This window comes from Nothobranchius furzeri, chromosome 17 (genome assembly GCF_043380555.1).
Source record: "Nothobranchius furzeri strain GRZ-AD chromosome 17, NfurGRZ-RIMD1, whole genome shotgun sequence".
Taxonomy (NCBI): Eukaryota; Metazoa; Chordata; class Actinopteri; order Cyprinodontiformes; family Nothobranchiidae; genus Nothobranchius; species Nothobranchius furzeri.
In genome coordinates this window covers 229,435-247,487 of record NC_091757.1, presented here as the reverse complement: position 1 = coordinate 247,487, position 18,053 = coordinate 229,435, and the positions used below count along the sequence as shown (strand labels likewise).

Sequence of the window (18,053 nt, the reverse complement as noted above, 5' to 3'; positions counted from 1 at the left end):
ATGGATACCCTTAATTATACTTTCTACCAGTAACAACATAGCTGTTGATGTCTTCATTTGCAATTTTGACTAATAAAAATAGGATAAACTCAATTATTGCTAAAATAAGAATAACAGAGAGGTACGTGTGTTGATTAAATGCCTGCCTTTTCTCCTTTTTTACAGATCCGTCCCCACCAATATTTACAGGTCCCATCACATTAATGTAATATTTGTCCCAGGCATTGTGTGCATGCCACCCCCTCTCACTGCTTTTCCAGCGATCGGAGGTACTCTTCATGCCCTGTGAGTGTGCGTGTACCTTTTTCCTCTTTATTAGCAGCTTGGGGTGGTATTTCAGGTGCGGGTACAGTCTGTGTCACTCACTTCGGCTTCTCCAAGAAGAAGCCGGCTCCGATTGGCTCTAAGAGCATGGTCATTAACGATAATAGTGTTCAGGGGCATGTCCAGCGAGTGGCTTGGAGTAGCACATGCCACCCTTAGAATCTGATTGGCCACCCCAGGTGCCACCCTACTAAGTTCCAGTTTAAATTGACTTTACATTGTTGACAATAGGCTTGAGTTGTAAACTCCAAAAATAGTGTGTGGTAGCAAACACCTTTAACATTGTCTTCTAGCCCAGGCATACAGAACATTTCTGTAGTATTAATATTATTTATTATTTTTTCATATTCACATAAATAGTATTGAGTCCCACTCAACTCCAGTTGGTGGCAATAATGCAACAAGAAGTGACTTGCTAACCACCACAAAACTAGAAGATGAATAGAAAAAAATGGTGATTGTGCAATGTGCAACTCCAAAATTCACTAGAAAGTAAATAAATAAATGAATGGTGTAAATAAATAAATAAGCATAACCATTGGTGCCACCCATGCATAAACAAGTGCCCCACATGGGCCACCGCATTTTAAAAGTCCTGGACACGGCTCTGATAGTGTTGCAACAATGAGCAAAGTACTGTCATGTTGGAGTTTAGTTTTCTAACCCACATGCAGAATCAGAGCCGGAGACGAAGGTAAGAAAAAATAAGAATTTTTATTAAACAATGATGAGAATAGAGAGTCACTCTCGAGGAAGCTCTGACGTTAAAGGTTAGAATTTTAGAGAGGAGATCCGTAGATGCTGAGGAGGAAGTGGGTCAGGCCTGAGGTGGAGGGGAGCTGAAGCAGGGTCCAGATCTTGAAGGCGAGTAATGGAGATAATATTTCCCAAGACGTTTAGCGAGGCAGGCGGGGGGGGGGGAGTGGGAGAGCCGGCCGGCAGAGCAGAACGAGTCGAGGTAGGTAAAAATCCTTAGGTTATGGCTGGAGAGGTGGTGAGAGTGAATATCCAAACGAGTAAATCATCCGACGTCGTGTAGCTCTCAGACTGCTCCTTTTATACCAGCCCGTGATTGCAGCTGAATGGCTGCAGCCGGGCAGCTTTCCGACACCGCCCACCTGCAGGAAAGAGGTTAGTCTGGAGAATAATATACCTCAGGCCGTGACAAGTACTTAATACGATTACTTTTTTACCTCATGAATAGCGCTTAGTAACAATGTTATTCCTAAATGCCGTTACACCCAAACATCCAGCCAATGTCAACAAGAATTGTCTTCAGCGTAAAGAAGAACAAGAAGTCCTGGAAGTGATGGTCTGGCCCACACACAGCCCTGATCTCAATGTCATGGACAGTATTTGGGATTCCATGAAGAGACAGAAAAATGTCTTCACATGGGAATGATGGGGGCTTTTGGGGCAGGATCATTACTGAATTCCAGTTTCATCTCCACAGTTTTGACATAATTATGAGTTGTGTCATCTGCATACTTCAGGAATTTGACAGACTGATGAGCAGAGGTGCAGCTGTACAAGGACAAAAGAGAAGGGGAGAAAGTACACAGCCTTGAGGAGAACCACTATTGGTGTTTCAGGGAGAAACACCCACTCAGCCTGACTAACTACCTTTTGTCTAAAAGGAATTCAGTGATCCACTTCCAGGTTGGAACAAGCACGTTCAGCTGGAAAAGCATTTTAAGCAACAGGGTCAAAAGTGTTGAATTTAGAGCTAAAGATTAAAAAAGGAGCAGCCTGGTAGGTTCCTGAGGGATCCAGATGAAAACCAAAGCCATATTAGCATCACCCACAGACCTATTGGCTCTGGTTTTCAGAAACCACAGCACCAGGCACTCACAGGGTATATCTAATATAACATCCGTCCACCCATAACATTACTACATAGGTTAGGGTGGCAGGTCTGTCGTCACTGACACTTGTGATTGGGGTGTATTGGGGTGCATTTGTCTCTTTCAGAAAAACATGAAACCCATTTGAAGCTCTGTTGATATTCTCCCAACTACTTTGCTTTGTAAGGTTGACCGAATTGGCCCATGCGTTGTGGATTTTAGTCATCTGTCCCTCTAATCTGGCTCCCTCTGTTTTATAGATGCTGCTGTTGAACCTATTCTTAAAAAAACATTTGGACTCCTGTCAGCCTAAACATTACAGAGCCATTTCTAAATAGCATTTTTTTCCCCTCTAAAATTTTAGAAAATTCAGCTGATTACTTTTCTGGAACTACACAATACTTTAGATAAACTCTAATCTGATTTTCTAAAAAGCATTCAAGATGTGACAGGGTGTGTCATTGTATCCCGAATGATCGTGCGCCCTGACTACTTGGCCAAGGGGATGTCCCTTTGATTGACTGGTTAGTGCGTATGACTCTCACCCGGGAGTCTAGGGATCACATTTGACTGGGCCCTTGTTTCTCCACCTTGCCACAAACAGAAACATCTATGCTTCATGATGGCTGCACACACCAGGGAATTTACCATTTTAGTTTTGTTTGTGCTTTGATCTTTTTGCAACTTTTGACACTGTTGATCACAGCACCTTAATTAACAGCCTTTGTGACTTGGTAAGGATCTCTGGAACTGCTCTAAACTGAATTGGATCATACCTTTCTAACAGAAGTTTCAGAGTCTGTATAAACCAAAATTGTTTGAAAAGACTTAATATTTTATTGTTGCCCTGAGAGCATGGTTCCTCTGATCAGTCAACAAATTGGTCTTTAAACCTGCCGTCAAGTCAAACTCAAGGAATTTGGGTGTTGTTGACCAATCAATGTCTCCAGATCTCTGCATCAGGGCTCTTAACTGAAGCAAACAAAATAACTCACATCACTCCTCTTTTGATGTCTCTGCACTGCAGTAATAATTTTGTTGACAAAATATTTGAATTTTTTTGGTGTGACAAATACATTTTTGTGAATGAAAACACAAATGTACTTTTGTGCCATGTGAGGTTATCATTGTAGCGTCAATTTTGAGAAGAAATGTTATTTTAGCTTTAGTGTTTGTCATGTTCTGTGTCCCTTTGTTCCCCAGCCCCTTCCTGCTCCCACTTCAGGCTCTCCTCTTGTGTCCTCCTAGTCATTCCCTGGTTTTCCTAGTTGTCTTTAGATTAGTCCTCCTCACCCATCTGGTTAATAGTGGTTTATTTTTGCCCTCTGTCTTTTAGGTTTAGTTAGATCCATGTTTTATAGGTTAATGTTAATTTGCCCTCCACCCAAGCTCTTTCCCTGCCCATTTAGTTAATTAATTCCACCAGTTTCTCCTCAGCTCTCACTCCTCACACCTGTCACCTGTTTCCCTGATTACCTCCCTCTGTGTTTATAAGCCTTGTCTTGTCACTCTGTGGTTGTTGGATCATTGTCTTAGGCCAGCGTTGTCAGTCTCCAGTCTCGTCTCCAGTATTTAGGTCTCTGCTCAGAAGGTGAGCTTTTGGTTATTTGGTCTGAGTTTAGTTATTAGTAGTGATGATGATGTGAAGCCTTTTGAACCAACAAAGCTTTACAATCCAATTGTATTGAAAAAAGGTTCAAGGTTTGATGCTTCAAAACTCTGTGAGGACATCTACTGGTAAATGTTTGTATTTCATTGTATTGTCAGCCAATTCTACTGAAAATGACAGCCAATTCTACTGAAAATGAATGGTGTATTGAACTTTATGGACAAATAAAGCATTAAAAAGCTTCCTCAGGATCATATAATAAAAGTATCTTGAATTTGAACATAACATTAAATGTACTAAAATTGCTTTTCTTGGTGTGAATACTTGAAATGAAACAATGTTTATTTTTATGGGATACGTGATGAAATATATCTAATTTACGCATATTAACATTCTCTACATATTCAAATATTTTACTTTTCACATTTCTATTGGATTATTGGGCTGGAATAATTAGCTCAATTTATGTATCTTTTTTAGAAATAGAGTAACAAAATTAAGATTAGAAAATTCACATAAGGATAGGACATACTAAATTCCATTACACGTACAACCAAACTGAAAAGTTCATCAACTATTATATTAATTACCAATAAAAGAAGAAAAATCATACCAAACTAGATTTTAATTTAGTTAAAGGAAAATGACAGACGGTCTAAAAGATATAGCCCTACAATATGCACCAAGTATTACTACTATAAAGGTAATTTACTAGACTAGACCAAATACATTTTCAACCCTTATTTGGAGAGATTAAATTGAAACATTCCCACATCTCAGAACGCCCTCTTTTTGCGACTTGGTGTTTAATCACTGAATACTGAATCCTGAACCGTCAATCTCAGGTCATACAAAGCTGTATGGCAAGCCAAATGAGCATTTATTCTGATATCAGGATATCAAACCAGAATTGTCATGAACATGTAAGCCATTTATGTCCACTAGTTAACTAGTTAAATATCGAGGGTGAAAATGTGCCCACTAGTTAACTAGTGACAGCAGAAATACGCACTAGTTAACTAGTGAACACATTTAGGCTTCAGTAGTTAACTAGTTGACACAAAAACTACTCACTAGTTAACTAGTAAAAGCAGAAATGCATACCAGTCAGCTACTTGAAGGTATTTGTCTCACTAGTTAACTAGTGAGGGTCAAAATGTGCACACTAGTTAACTTGTGGTAGACATAAATGTGCACTAGTTAACTAGTGAACACACTGAGCAATACTAGTTAACTAGTAAGATATGAAACATTTTAACTAGTTAACTAGAGAGAATTTAGGCCTTACTAGTTAACTAGTTGACATTTAGGCTGTCACTATTTAACTAGTTGACACAAACATGGCTGACTAGTTAACTAGTGGACAGAAATGACTTACATATTCATGATAATTCAGGCTGAGATCCTGATATCAGAATAAATGCTCATTTGGCTTGCCATAAACCTGCGCCTCTCGGTTTGCGTTGCTTTAAATGTTTGAAACAACGTGTGAAGCGGTCACGTGGGTGGAAGGGTGAATGAAGCATCGTTGCTCATTGGTCACGTGACTTTCAGTAAACAAATCAAGCTCCGACACAGTGCTTTGCTCTGCGGTGGTTCATTTTGGTGATACAAGCTTTGAATCCTGCGTGTCACAGGTAACATCACTAGTTATTAGGTTTTGGCTTTCTCCCCTTGGATTTTTGGTAATCTTCCTAAATAAAGGATTTTACTTTTTCAACCGCTCCTGCCTGTGTGTGTCCTGGATTTTCTGCACCTTGGGTCCAAACCTCCTGCTCTCAACGTGACAAAATGAACCAACCAGCCCTGGACCCAGCAGGATCTTCAGCTACACCAAGACCACAGCACCTGGACAGCTCCGTGTCAGTCTGGACTTTTGCCAAGGAGCTGCAACGGACATTCGGCCATAAAGCTCCAGGACAAGTCCCTCTTCGTTGGCACCCGGCTGGCTGTGTGTCCTCCGGGGGTTGGTCCTTGTCTCAGGGAACGTTTCCTGGCATCCTCCCCAGAGACCTCGCCCCCGCTGTTTGCGGCTCCAGCCAAGGAAGCGGTCCCATCTGCAGCAGCTCCTCCTCCACTCCAGAGGTCAGCGGTCCAGAGGTCGGCGGTCCAGAGGTCGGCACCTCTTCCGGACCAAGAGTCGGCGCCTCTTCCGGACCAAGAGTCGGCGCCTCTTCCGGACCAGGAGTCGACGCCTTCGTCTCCTGAGCTGCCACCTGCAGTGTCTACATCCCCACCAGAGTCTACGTCCCCACAAGAGTCCCTGTCTCAAGAGTCCCCAGTGTCCCCTCTTTGTCCTCCTCCAGGGTCCCCAAACCCCAGGTGTAGAAGTCAAGTCCAGTACTCGAACTCCTGAGGCTGCTAGACCGGGACCTGGTTGACTCTCTGTGTTGATCCGATGTTGACTAATTTAATTACTTAAAAAACAGCCTTAAGCGTGGAATTGTTATGATAATGCTTGTTTAATGTTGATTGCATTCCAGGTGAATGATAGGAGTAATTGCTAACTTTCCCATTCAAACGTCTTCACGCCACAGCGGTCAAAAACCTGTTTGCCCTTCCGGAATAGTGCCTGACACCAACAATAACATCACTACCTTTATTCTGACCAGTAACAATGACACGCCCACATATCAATTAAGACATCGAGACCAAAGAGAAGGAAACAACATATTTGGCTCCTACACCAGGCTTCCCTGTTCCCGGCTCCTGTCTCCCCGTCACCGGCCTCTGAGACTCCCCTTGTCCCTGGTCCCTTTTCAATTCAATTCAAATTCAAATTCAAATATACTTTATTAATTTTTTTTTTATTTGAATTGAATTGAATTTGCCCGCCCTTGTGGGTTGTTTTTGGTTTGGTCCCTCCTCTCCCCCACTGTGGTTTCACAGATACATTTCCTTGTAACTTTTTTTTTTTTTTTGCCTAAGGAACAAATGTATTAATATTTCTAAAATCATACTTAGTTTCTACACAAGAAAAAAAAACGTTTGTATACTTTGCTGAAGTACCTTTAATTTAGCTTTATACATTATTTGCATGACTTTATAGTAAACTAAATCATTAGATTTCATAACGTGATTTTAAGAACAATGGATGTGTATGTGCCAAATAATCTGCCTTGTTAATAATACATGTTGCATGTTTTTGTAAGAGAACTTTTGCACTAATGTTTGATTAGTCAGTCCCCAGACTTCCACACAGTATGAAATGTAATGTAGTATGAGTGAACAATAAATATACTGTGATCAATAGTACCAATGCTTTTTGCAAATCAATAAAAATCCCAACAAAATACTAATCAATTTCCCTGGCCTGTTTTTTTTTTCTACCATTCCCATAATTGCACATGCAGTTGTTCTTTTGGCTCTAAACCCGTATTGGTGTTCACTAAGTAACCCATATTTTTCAATGAAAAGATCCAGCTGTTTTGCAAATAATTCCTCTAATATTTTTGAGAACTGAGGAAGTAGGGACACTGGCCTATAATTAACACAATGATTGTCTCCATTTTTTAAAATTGGTTTTATTTTAGCTATTTTCATCCTGTTTGGAAAAACACCTTTTTGAAAGGATAGATTACAAATAAGTCAGAGGTTTTACAATAAAATCAATGACCTCTTTAATTATGAATGTATCAATAAAATATCAGTGTATTTCTTAAGTTTTTTTTTAACAGTTTCTATTATCACTGTCGTTGATCCCTCCCAAAAAGAATGAATCTTTATTATCCTTATGACATGGTCTGGGGAAGGAGTTTAACCCAGGACATGCAGAATCAACACACTCACAGGTAATGATCAAAAAAAGGAATTTATTAATAAACGGGAACAAAAAAACGCACTGGAGCTTCCAGTGGATGAGCAAAGTCCGTACTCAGCGTCTGAGGAGGGGAGAGCAAAATAAGGTGAATCCTGAGAAGTAAGTCTTAACTGAGGGAGGTGCAGAGATAAGACTTACTGGGCAAAGGAGATGAGGAGGAATAGGGAGGGGCAGGTCGAGAGTTGGGTGAGTCGAGGTGTGCACATCCCGGAGAGGGAGCGTGTGGGAAGCAGAGGAGTGGGGCGACTGGAGAGATGGAGAACACTGGAAAGCTGCGTCCAGAAAGTTATGTGGCAAAGGTGAGTATCCTGATGAGTCACTGGATCCTGAGAAGTCTCTACTCCAGAGATGTTCCAAAATCCTGAAGAAGGCGTGAGCACAAAAACATCCACAAAGAACAATAAGCCAAAAAAAAAACAAGAGGCACAAAATCACTGCAACACTAGATGGCTGGAATCCACCAGGTAGTAGTAATCATCCTGCGTTGAGGTGTGTTCTCCAACTCCTTAAGAAGCCAGTGCCGTTGATTGCTAACCCGAAGCAGCTGGGCTCCTCCCTCTCCTGAAAAACAACTCAAAGATGGAATATGCGACGGGATTACTCACCCCGACTCATGACACCTTAATAAGGTGATCAAACATATTTAATTTCTTATCACAATTTGGAATTTGTTTGGCCAGACTTTTACCGACATCAGCAAAATAATTGTTAAATTCTTCAGCAACATCTTGTTTATTGTCCACTATATCACCACATTTATTTACAAAATGTCTAGGAAATTCATTTTTATTCATTTTTTCATTGATAAGATTTATAATATTCCACGTCGCTTGAATATTATTTTTATTTCCTTCTAATGTATTATAGTGCTCCTTTTTTGTCTTCTTATGATAGAAGTCAACATATTCTTATACTGTTTATATGTTTTTTCACTTTCACTAGTTTTTAATAGTAAATATTTCTTATATAGTACATTTTTCTTTCTGCATGCCTTTTGTAAACTCTTACTCATCCATGGTTTTCTGTTACGATTTTTTCCCCCTGACATTTTCTAATAGGACAATGTTTGTTATAGAGATATAAAAATATAGACAAAAATGTATCATATGCCAAATTCACATCCTCCACATACACATCATCCCAAACACTATCTGCGAGGTCTACCTTTAAAGCCTCAATTCCTTCTAGGGTCCTTATTCTCATAAGTTTATGCGGTGACTCATCCTTTGCCACGGAAGTGTTATCTATTAAACTATGCAAAATTCCAAATATAGGGAGATGATCCGTAATGTCATTTAGGAATATACCACTTGTAGCTGAACCGTACACATTTGTAAAAATATTATCTATTGGTGTAGCGCTGTCCTTCGTAATTCTGGAGGGCTTGCATATTAGTGGCCTTAATCCAAAATTAAACATAGTATTACAAAAGTCATTTGTTGCTTTATGAACATTCCATTTCATCAAATCAATATTAAAATCCCCACACACAAAATAACACTTTTTATCACATATTTTTTCAAAGATGTTTGTTATAATGTTCAAATACTGCTCCATGCAGGAGTCAGGTGTTCTATATATACAACTTAAAACTATACTCTTACACCTTTTTGTCTTGATTTCAATTGTTAAACTTTCCATAATTTCATCAACAGCTAGGGTGTCTATAATCTTACACTGAAAACTTTTCTGTACATATATTGCTACTCCACCTCCCATTTTCTTTGTCCTATTAACCCAAAAAATATCATATCCTTCTAATACAAAATCAGTATCTTTTTCCTTCGTAATCCATGTTTCACTTAAAGCAATAACATGAAACTTATGTTTTAATGACTCTAAATAATCTTTGATATGTACAAAACTGGCATACAAACTTCTAAGTGTATGATAAAGAAACCTTCCAAATTAACATTACTCAAATTTTCTGAATAATAATCAGAATTGACTCGAAAATTGCTGTACGAGTTTTTTTCAGGGTCAATACCATTTTCAATATGAAATGGTCTATATTCATCCAAACTAGAAAAACATAATTCCTCAATTTTATTCCTATCTAAAGAATCCTCACTATCAGAGGAGTCACTCTCACCTTCCTTACCAAAATTTAAACTTGTCATTTAATAAAGAGAAGAGAGAGAGATTCTACCATTTCCATCAGTTATATTCCTCCAGTTCTTTCAGGTTTCTTATCACAACCACCTTTGCCTGCTCTGGTGAGCTATTTCTTGACCATGTTGATTGAGTTTTATTCTGTTTTCTGAGACTTCGACAATTTCTAGCAATTTCAGCATTTTTCTTAGGCAAATGCTCATTTATGTACACTCCAGTATCTTTAAAGAGCAAGTAACGTCTAAATTAACATTTTTGCTGATGAACTGTATAAATGAGTGTCTAATAGTGTTTTAAATGTGTGTATTATTTATTTTAGCATTTTGGTGCATTTTCTTTAAAAATGAAAAATTCTGCCTAAATACCACAGTATAGCGCCACCTTCAGCTTAAAACATAGAATTTGACTCATTTTGAATACACTTTAGCCAATGGCTAAAGAGTAAGATACTACGTAAACCAGTAGAGTACTACATAGCAGCTCTGTGTCAAAGTTATAAAGCATCGAGAGTCTCGGCCACGCCTTGTGGCGAGTTGGGAGTTGGATTTGCAAGCGAGTGTAGGAGGTTAGCCGTAGTTCAGCATTAGCATATAGCATTAGCATATCCTAGTCTTTAGCATAGCTTTTAGTGTTATACATACTTATTTAGTGTTAGCTTGGCTGTTGGATATTGTAGTTTAGTTAGTGTTTGGCTGTTAGTGTAATTAGGAAAGTAGTTCGGGTTTAGTGCTCAATATCGTGTTAATATGGTGAGAAGGTGTAGTGTAGTGTGGTTGCGGTGGCTCTGTCGGGTTGCGCTCCTTTCCACTGGACTTAGAAGTTAGGAGCCAGTGGCTGCGCGCAATCGGTGTCTGGAAAACAATCAGCTCCCGCCTGGTGCTGTAGTTTGCAACCAGCATTTTACCCGCGATTCTGCACGTCTCCGTTTGAAGAGGGAGGCTGTGCCCACCGTGGCTCTTCCGCGATTTAGATGTAGCCCACCGACTCTGCTCCCTCACCATGGCAGGCTCTAGTCTGAAGTGAGTAAGCAAAATAAAAATTTTAACTTCTTCTAAAGACAATTCCCTACCCAGTGTGCAGCAGTACCGGGACCAGAGTGAATAGGGTGTGTATGGGGAGCATGAGTGGGTGTTCGGCGTGCATTTTTGTAAGTCTTTGGTTGTATGTGTATGTGTGAGCATGAGAGAGGGAGTAAGTGACTGTGTTTGTGTATGATTGTATATGTCAGGTGGGGCCTTTGACTCCTCCCCTCTCCTGGGACCTCCTTTGATGATATGGATCTTCGTCTCCCCTCCCCCTGCCACACCTGGTGTGGGGTGGGGTGCCTTGGTCTGCCTGAGTGTTCGTGGCTCCTGGGTCAGGGGGTGTAAGATCTTTGGCGCCTGCCTGGTCAATCCTGGTGGCTGCCTGGTGGGGTCTGGGTCCCTGGGCTCTGCTGGGTCCTCGGCGGGGTGGTCGCCCCTGGGTCCCGGGCTCGGCATGCTGGGGGGGGCGGGCCTGTGGGCTTGCCGCTGATATCTCCCGGGGCTCTGCCGGCTGCTGGTTGTGGCCCCCCGGGGCGATCCTCTCGAGGGGGGCTGGGGGCCTTTCTGGTTGCAGTCCCCTTGGGGTTCCTGTGTTCTGGGGCAGCGCCTGGATCTCTGGGACTTGGAGCTCCCCCTGTCTCCTACGCATCTTTGGGGGCAGATCTGTGGTCCCTCACACTATCTATTGGGCGCTCCTATAGAGAATCCTTACATAAACAAGCGCGTGTACACACACAGGTGCTCACATGGTGCTCTCAAAAGTATGGGCTTGGGCACATTCAACACTTGTCTCAAGGCTGTCGTTGCCACTAAATGAACTGTGATTTATTATTGTGTGATTGTTCAGTTAAACAATGTTGATTTTATATTTCAACATCAGGTTGACGCAGTGATAGCTTGCTCCTGATGTATTGTTGTGTGTCTCATTTTTTTCTGCTCTTCTCTTTCTGCAGGTCTAGAAGCAGACTCTTGTCCATTATTGTTTATTTTTGTGGAACCCCCCACCCCCCCACCCCCCTCCCCACCCCACCCCCCTCTCTTCCCACCATTTGTATTTTCCTTTCTCTTTCACCTCTGTCTCCGTGTCTGGTCAGAATTACAAAGCATTCAAAAACAATAACAATAAAATTTAAAGTATCAGGCGTGACATTAAAAGCGGACGCTTTGATGCTCCACCTGAGAATTAATCTGCAAGGCTTGTTACCAGCATTCAGACATCAACTCTGCTTGCTTCACAGCCAGACAGGACACGGTAAAAAAAAAAAAGACAATTCCCTACCTAAATGCAAAGTTTGAGAGACGTGGTTCACTTAATTTAGCTAATATCAGCCTGCGCTGCCTTCGGGCTAATTTGTCAAGTTCACAAAATGTGGAACGGGATGTAAGGTTGGAATCAGCGGCGAATCGGAACATATCTTGAAGCCCTGGCCGACAAAACGGTCCACACGACTATTACTGTCAGGCTCGGAGAAAATTCGGGTTGCTTTTGTGTCAGTCTGTAATTCTGCTACAGTGGCTCTAACTAACGCAGCACTAGTTGACAGACAGCATTACAGCGTGAAATCCAGCTTGTGACCCGGTTCCATGAGGAATTCTGTTCAGGAGGTCGCATTTCAGGCTCTCTTCACATCATATGTGACTGACTTTTACGTTAGAATAACGATCACACACTAGGAATGTTATAAAGCGCCTATATAGGACAGTTTCACAGTTTCTTTTGTATATTATCTGACTTTATACACTCCAACAACAATGTGCTTCTATTTTTTTTTCCAGGCTAAATCTGCCCAAGACATTGGCTGTCAGACTGATTTAGTAATCTGCAAGAATGTACTTGTCCAGGCTGACGTGAAGCCTTACCCGTAGCAAAGGTGAATTATTTTTAATAATCTTCTATGTAAACATTTTATTATCACCTAGTTTTAATTTGTTTTACAGATTATTGCTACATGTGATTTTATCCTTTTAAACATTTATAGATGTGCTGTTTCTTTGTTTTTTACATAGCCAGCCAGAATAGAGCTCACAGCCACTGTGTGTCTTGTGACACAGGGACCATGACGGAAATTCATCTTCCAGAAAGTCCCAGAGCAGCGTCCACACCCCCTGAAAAGACCAAGATGTGAGGTGTCTGCTGTTGATTCCAGCTTCCACCTCAGTGACAGTGCAAGCTCAGCGAACTGTTCAAGGTAAAAAAATTAAAACATTTCAGATTTTTTAAGATATTAACAATTAAATAAGTATGTGATTACATCATGACATCATGAAGGAGGCTACTGATTCTGCCCCTGTGACACTTGGTGGTGACGTGTGAGCTGATTCACCTGGTATTTAACTTTTACATTAAATATTTTGTTCTTTGCTATCAAAAGTAAATTAACTAATAACCTGCATTATTGCAGGACACTCAGCAAAATATGGACTCTACACCATGAGGCAGGCACACGTTAATACTCTATAAGAGCACATAAGGTGAGCAACGCCACATATTATTATTATTGTTGTTGTTGTTGTTATTGCACACTGTCCTGGATTTGTTTTCTTTCTGCATCTCATCATTAGCCTGGCTGATAACTCCTGTCATCTGGTTATGACAGCATGAGGATGTCCTCACACCTGTAACCTATCAGCTCATCTGGCAGAATAGAGAGAGAAGAGACAACACCACATCTCCTGTTCCTGGAAAGCCTTCAGCCATCCTTCGATGACTGAGAACCTCCATCAGCTCTGTCTCCTGTCTGCCTACAATTATTATAATAAATATTGTGTTTGACAAGTTTTTTGTGCTGCCAAATGTCTCATATAGATTCCAGTTTTGATATTTTAATGGATATTTATAAATTACATTAATTGAATTATCACATTGTTGCATGTTTAACTAGCTCTATTGTGATGAATTAAACTAGCACCTCACTGTTAAAAGCTCGTTTTAATTTCAAGCATGTTTAAGTATTTATGGACATGAACAAAAACAGGAAATATATAAACTGAGATTTATTTAATTAACTCATTCACTGCCAGACGTTCCTGGTCAGTAAAGCCCTTTGCTGCCAGCAATTTTCAAAGTTTGGATTTAAAATGACGACTTTTGTCGTCAGTGGCAGTGAATGAGTTAATAAATTGTTTTTTAAGCATGTTCATTGCGCCTTTGTTCAGTGTTTATGGCGCATGTGTTCATTACATTCGTGTTTATTAACTCATTCACTGCCAGACGTTCCTGGTCAGTAAAGCCCTTTGCTACCAGCAATTTTCAAAATTTGGATTTAAAATACCGACTTTTGTCGTCAATGGCAGTGAATGAGTTAATAAATTGTTTTTTTAAGCATGTTCATTGCGCCTTTGTTCAGTGTTTATGGCGCATGTGTTCATTACATTCGTGTTTATTAACTCATTCACTGCCAGACGTTTCCTTTTTTTTTTTTTTTTTTTTTTACCGTGTCCTGTCTGGCTGTGAAGCAAGCAGAATTGATGTCTGAATGCTGGTGACAAGCCTTTCAGATTTACTCTCAGGTGGAGCATCAAAGCGTTTGCTTTTAATGTCATGCCTGATACTTAAAACTTTATTGTTATTGTTGTTGAATGCTTTGTAATTCCGACCCGACACGGATACAGAGGTGAAAGAGAAAGGAAAAGAAAAGGTGGGCAGAGGGGGGGGGGGGGGTTTTTCCACAAAAATAAACAATGAACAAGAGTCTGCTTCTAGACCTGCAGAAAAAGACAAAAAAAAAGCAAAAGGAAAAAAAGGGACACAACAACAATACAACAAGATCTAGCTATCACTGCGTCAACTTGATGAAAAACTATATAATCAACATTGCTTAACTGAAGAATCACGATAATAAATCACAGTGCATTAAGTGCCCACCACAGTCCCAAGACCTGTGTTTAACGTGCCCAAGCCCACACTCCTGAGAGCACCATGTGAGCACCTGCGTGTGCACACGCGCTTGTTTATTCAAGGTTTCCTGACCAATAAAGGCGTTTTCTGCCAGCAATTTTCAAAGTTTGGATTTAAAATGACGACTTTTGTCGTCAATGGCAGTGAATGAGTTAAAAAATTGTTTTTTTAAGCATGTTCATTGCGCCTTTGTTCAGTTTTTATGGCGCATGTGTTCATTACATTAGTGTTTATTAACTCATTCACTGCCAGACGTTCCTGGTCAGTAAAGCCCTTTGCTACCAGCAATTTTCAAAATTTGGATTTAAAATGACGTCTTTTGTCGTTAATATAACAAATAAGGGGGAAAGAGTCATTGAAAGGAACATTCTTCTGGAAGCTCCTGATCCTGACGACACCAGCAGAGGAGACCAGCTGCTGACACCAGAGGATCACCTACAACCAAGAGAGCAGCTGGTATCAGTAAAATAAATAAATCAGGGCAATTTAGTGGGCTGAACACATTACAGAATAATTTTCTCATGGGGTTGTTTCATAACTTTCTATGCAGCAGACTGTAACTTGAGCCCAGGGCTCCTGGAGAGCTGCTATCCAGCACGTTTCAGTGGTTTTCCTGCTTTAACAGGTTAGATTAGCTGTTAAGCAGCTCAGCTATTTGTTGCTGATTAAAACCAGGTGTGTTGAAGCAGATAAATCTCTAAAACATGCTGAATACTAGCTCTCTAGGGCCGTGGAGCCAAACCCTGCAGCTAATCTAATGCTATGGCTAACGGCTACTTACCATTCAGAGCTAGTTCTGTTGGGTCGGTTCCGGTAGTTTCAGGCAACTCACAAGCTCAAAACAATAAGGCTCAGGTCCACTTGTCTCCTCCAAATAGACTTGGTCCCTTTCTTCTCGAGTGCCTGGGTAAGGAGGGAGAGAAACATCCTCCACTTCTAATGACTGCTCAGAGTGAAGGGAGCTAGCTTCGTCTAGTTAGCCATCGTCTTCGTCACTGCCACGGCTCCGCCCTCTCGGTCCTCCAGGCAACGCCTACTAATGTTGCAGTTTTTAAAATTGATACGTGGGTGGAGAAGGACTCTGAGGGGGGCATTACCACTTCTTTAAGTTTTGTAGCTTGTCCCAATGTTTCAGCCTTGTGCTTTTGATTAGCAAATCTGGCTTCAATGACAGGTGGATGAATTCTGTCCTTGCGAGGGAGAATATGACAGATTCGCTGACTCTCTAAGTGAATGTTCTTACTGCTGATGAATTCGACCACTTGTTGCTCTAGAGTGCGTTGCTCCTCAGGAGATTCGTCCTCCCCTGGATGTTTGCTTGTTGTAGCAGCAACTCTAGCATAGCTGCGATGGGTGGTAGCCAGGCCGCTGATGATAATTTCATCCGCCCGGGAATGTTGCTCAAAATCATCAATCCTTTGTTCCAGCAGTTCAATCTTATCATCAATCCTCTTATTGCTGTTATTAATAAAGGCTTTTAGCTCTGATATTTAATTCACTCGGCCCAAAAGGATGGTTTGTTGAGACAGAACTTTGTTAATGTTTTCAGTCATAGTTTGCGTCTTAATTTCTTTCAGTTCTTGTCCAAGTTGCTTAACTGTCTACATCTTTTCCAGAAAATGAAAAATAGAGTGATTTCAAATACAAATATGTTTGTTTGGGTAGACTTAATGGATACTGCTCTGTTCCAAAAACTCCATGTGGTCCCAGATCTCCAGCACCAAACTCCCTCAAAAACCGCACAAATGTTGTCAAATATTTCCAGCAGAGAACAAACAAGTACCATAGCATCCACACCACTTTGATTTTGTCAACATAATACCTTGTTCTCTAAAGGATTATTATGGATTCCATTGAGACTTCATACAGAGAAAGTGCACCAGCAGCCATCTTGACTCAATGTGCCACAACAAGTAGAAGCGCTAAGTGCATTTCTTAAAAAAAAAAAAAAAGATGTTTACATCGTTGCTAGACGCCTTTTGTTTACTATAGCTAAAAAAAACTACAGCGTTGTGCTGTACAGTCGGCAGTTCAGTCTTTTTTGTGATTGGCTATTTTTGAGCTGCCTTGTCCCGCCCCTCATGTGCCTCTCTTTATTCACTTACTCAGTGATTTTTGCATATTTTACTGATTTTATCCATCTTTTTGCTGCTTTATTACTTTCTTATTGCCTATTTATTCAATGTTCGTATGTCCAACGTCATGCTGCTCTGCTGTTATTTTTTTAAATTGCCCCTCGGAGATAAATAAAGTTTTTCTGATTCTGATTCTCTGCCTGTAAGTTACCAGACTCTTTCTATGTGCAGAATTAAACAGAGGACGAGTCTGTCAGGCCAGGCTACTATCTCCCATCATCCCTCACTCCATGCAGTTCCCACCACATCATCAGTCACCCTCAAAACCCGGTGTCGGTATAGGATCTGCTCGGGTGCAAAATCGGCTCGGGGTCCTTCGACTGCCGATGACGTCAAAGTACGGCAAACCTACTTGGACAAAATACACTACACATCTTTATACTGTTGGAAAGAATTTAGCAGTTTTTTATTAAAATAATGTTTCTTACGACGTAAGTTTGTGTTTATAATGGTATTTGTAAAATAAAACACTATATTTTATTCATAATGTTGCTTCTCTTTGAGCACTTCCCTTGAAGGATCATAGGTATTAGCAACACCTGTGAAATTGTATTTGCAGGAAAGAAGTGTGTTCTGTTTATTGAAGTATTTTGTGTTTAGTTTTTGACGTCTTGTCCATGCGTAGTTCAGGTACGCTCATAGCTGCTATAGCCAAAACTCTGGAGTTTAAAGTTTTCTGGATTTACTAAAATACCTGTCTGTACTTATTTGATTGATGGTAGTTTTACTTTCTATTAGACTCCAAATGTAATCATTTGGCACGTTTCTAATTCATAATTTGTAATAATGTAATCGGTGATATTAGCATTAGCATTCCTATGGGTTTTTCCGTATATTAGCATTGCTCTAACCACTTGCTGCCAAATTGCAGCCTTTGCGATTAGAAAATCTCCTTTTGTCACTTCGCAATTTAATTGCACATGCAGTTAATCGTTCCGCCCTAATATACATGCAGCTCTATGCTAAAAGTGTATTTTCGAAAAGGTAATGACGGATTTCTTCGTAAAAGTTGTCCATCTTTCCAACAGAAAAATTTGCCTGGACCAACGTAACGTGATAACAACGTAACGTGATTACGTAATTCCGTAAGGTTCATGTTCAGCCAATCAACTACTTTGATGTCACCGGCAGTCGACGGACCCCGAGCCGATCTTGCATCCGAGCAGATCTTGTACCGACACCGGAAGAGGACAAGATACCCCACTCAGTCATCGATTCTTCAATCCAAGTTTGATGTCCGAGCATTTGTGCTCCACTACCAAACCACCCTACTCCATCCACATAAA

General features: G+C 40.6%; 1 protein-coding gene across 1 annotated transcript; it reads right to left on the bottom strand.

Moving 5' to 3' along the window:
- Window positions 1-7,569: 7,569 nt before the first annotated feature.
- LOC139063590 (uncharacterized) lies at window positions 7,570-11,691 on the bottom strand. The gene is made up of 2 exons (XM_070545929.1): window positions 7,736-11,691; window positions 7,570-7,658 (listed from the first exon to the last, which is right to left on the bottom strand). Exon 1 carries the CDS (start codon window positions 11,381-11,383, stop codon window positions 10,934-10,936), a length of 450 nt encoding a protein of 149 aa, XP_070402030.1. The 5' UTR covers window positions 11,384-11,691; the 3' UTR covers window positions 7,570-7,658; window positions 7,736-10,933.
- Window positions 11,692-18,053: the final 6,362 nt, after the last annotated feature.

Bases quoted from the DNA above. Each gene is read 5' to 3' on its own strand.
- LOC139063590 (XM_070545929.1), bottom strand. From the start codon at position 11,383: ATGCGTAGGAGACAGGGGGAGCTCCAAGTCCCAGAGATCCAGGCGCTG.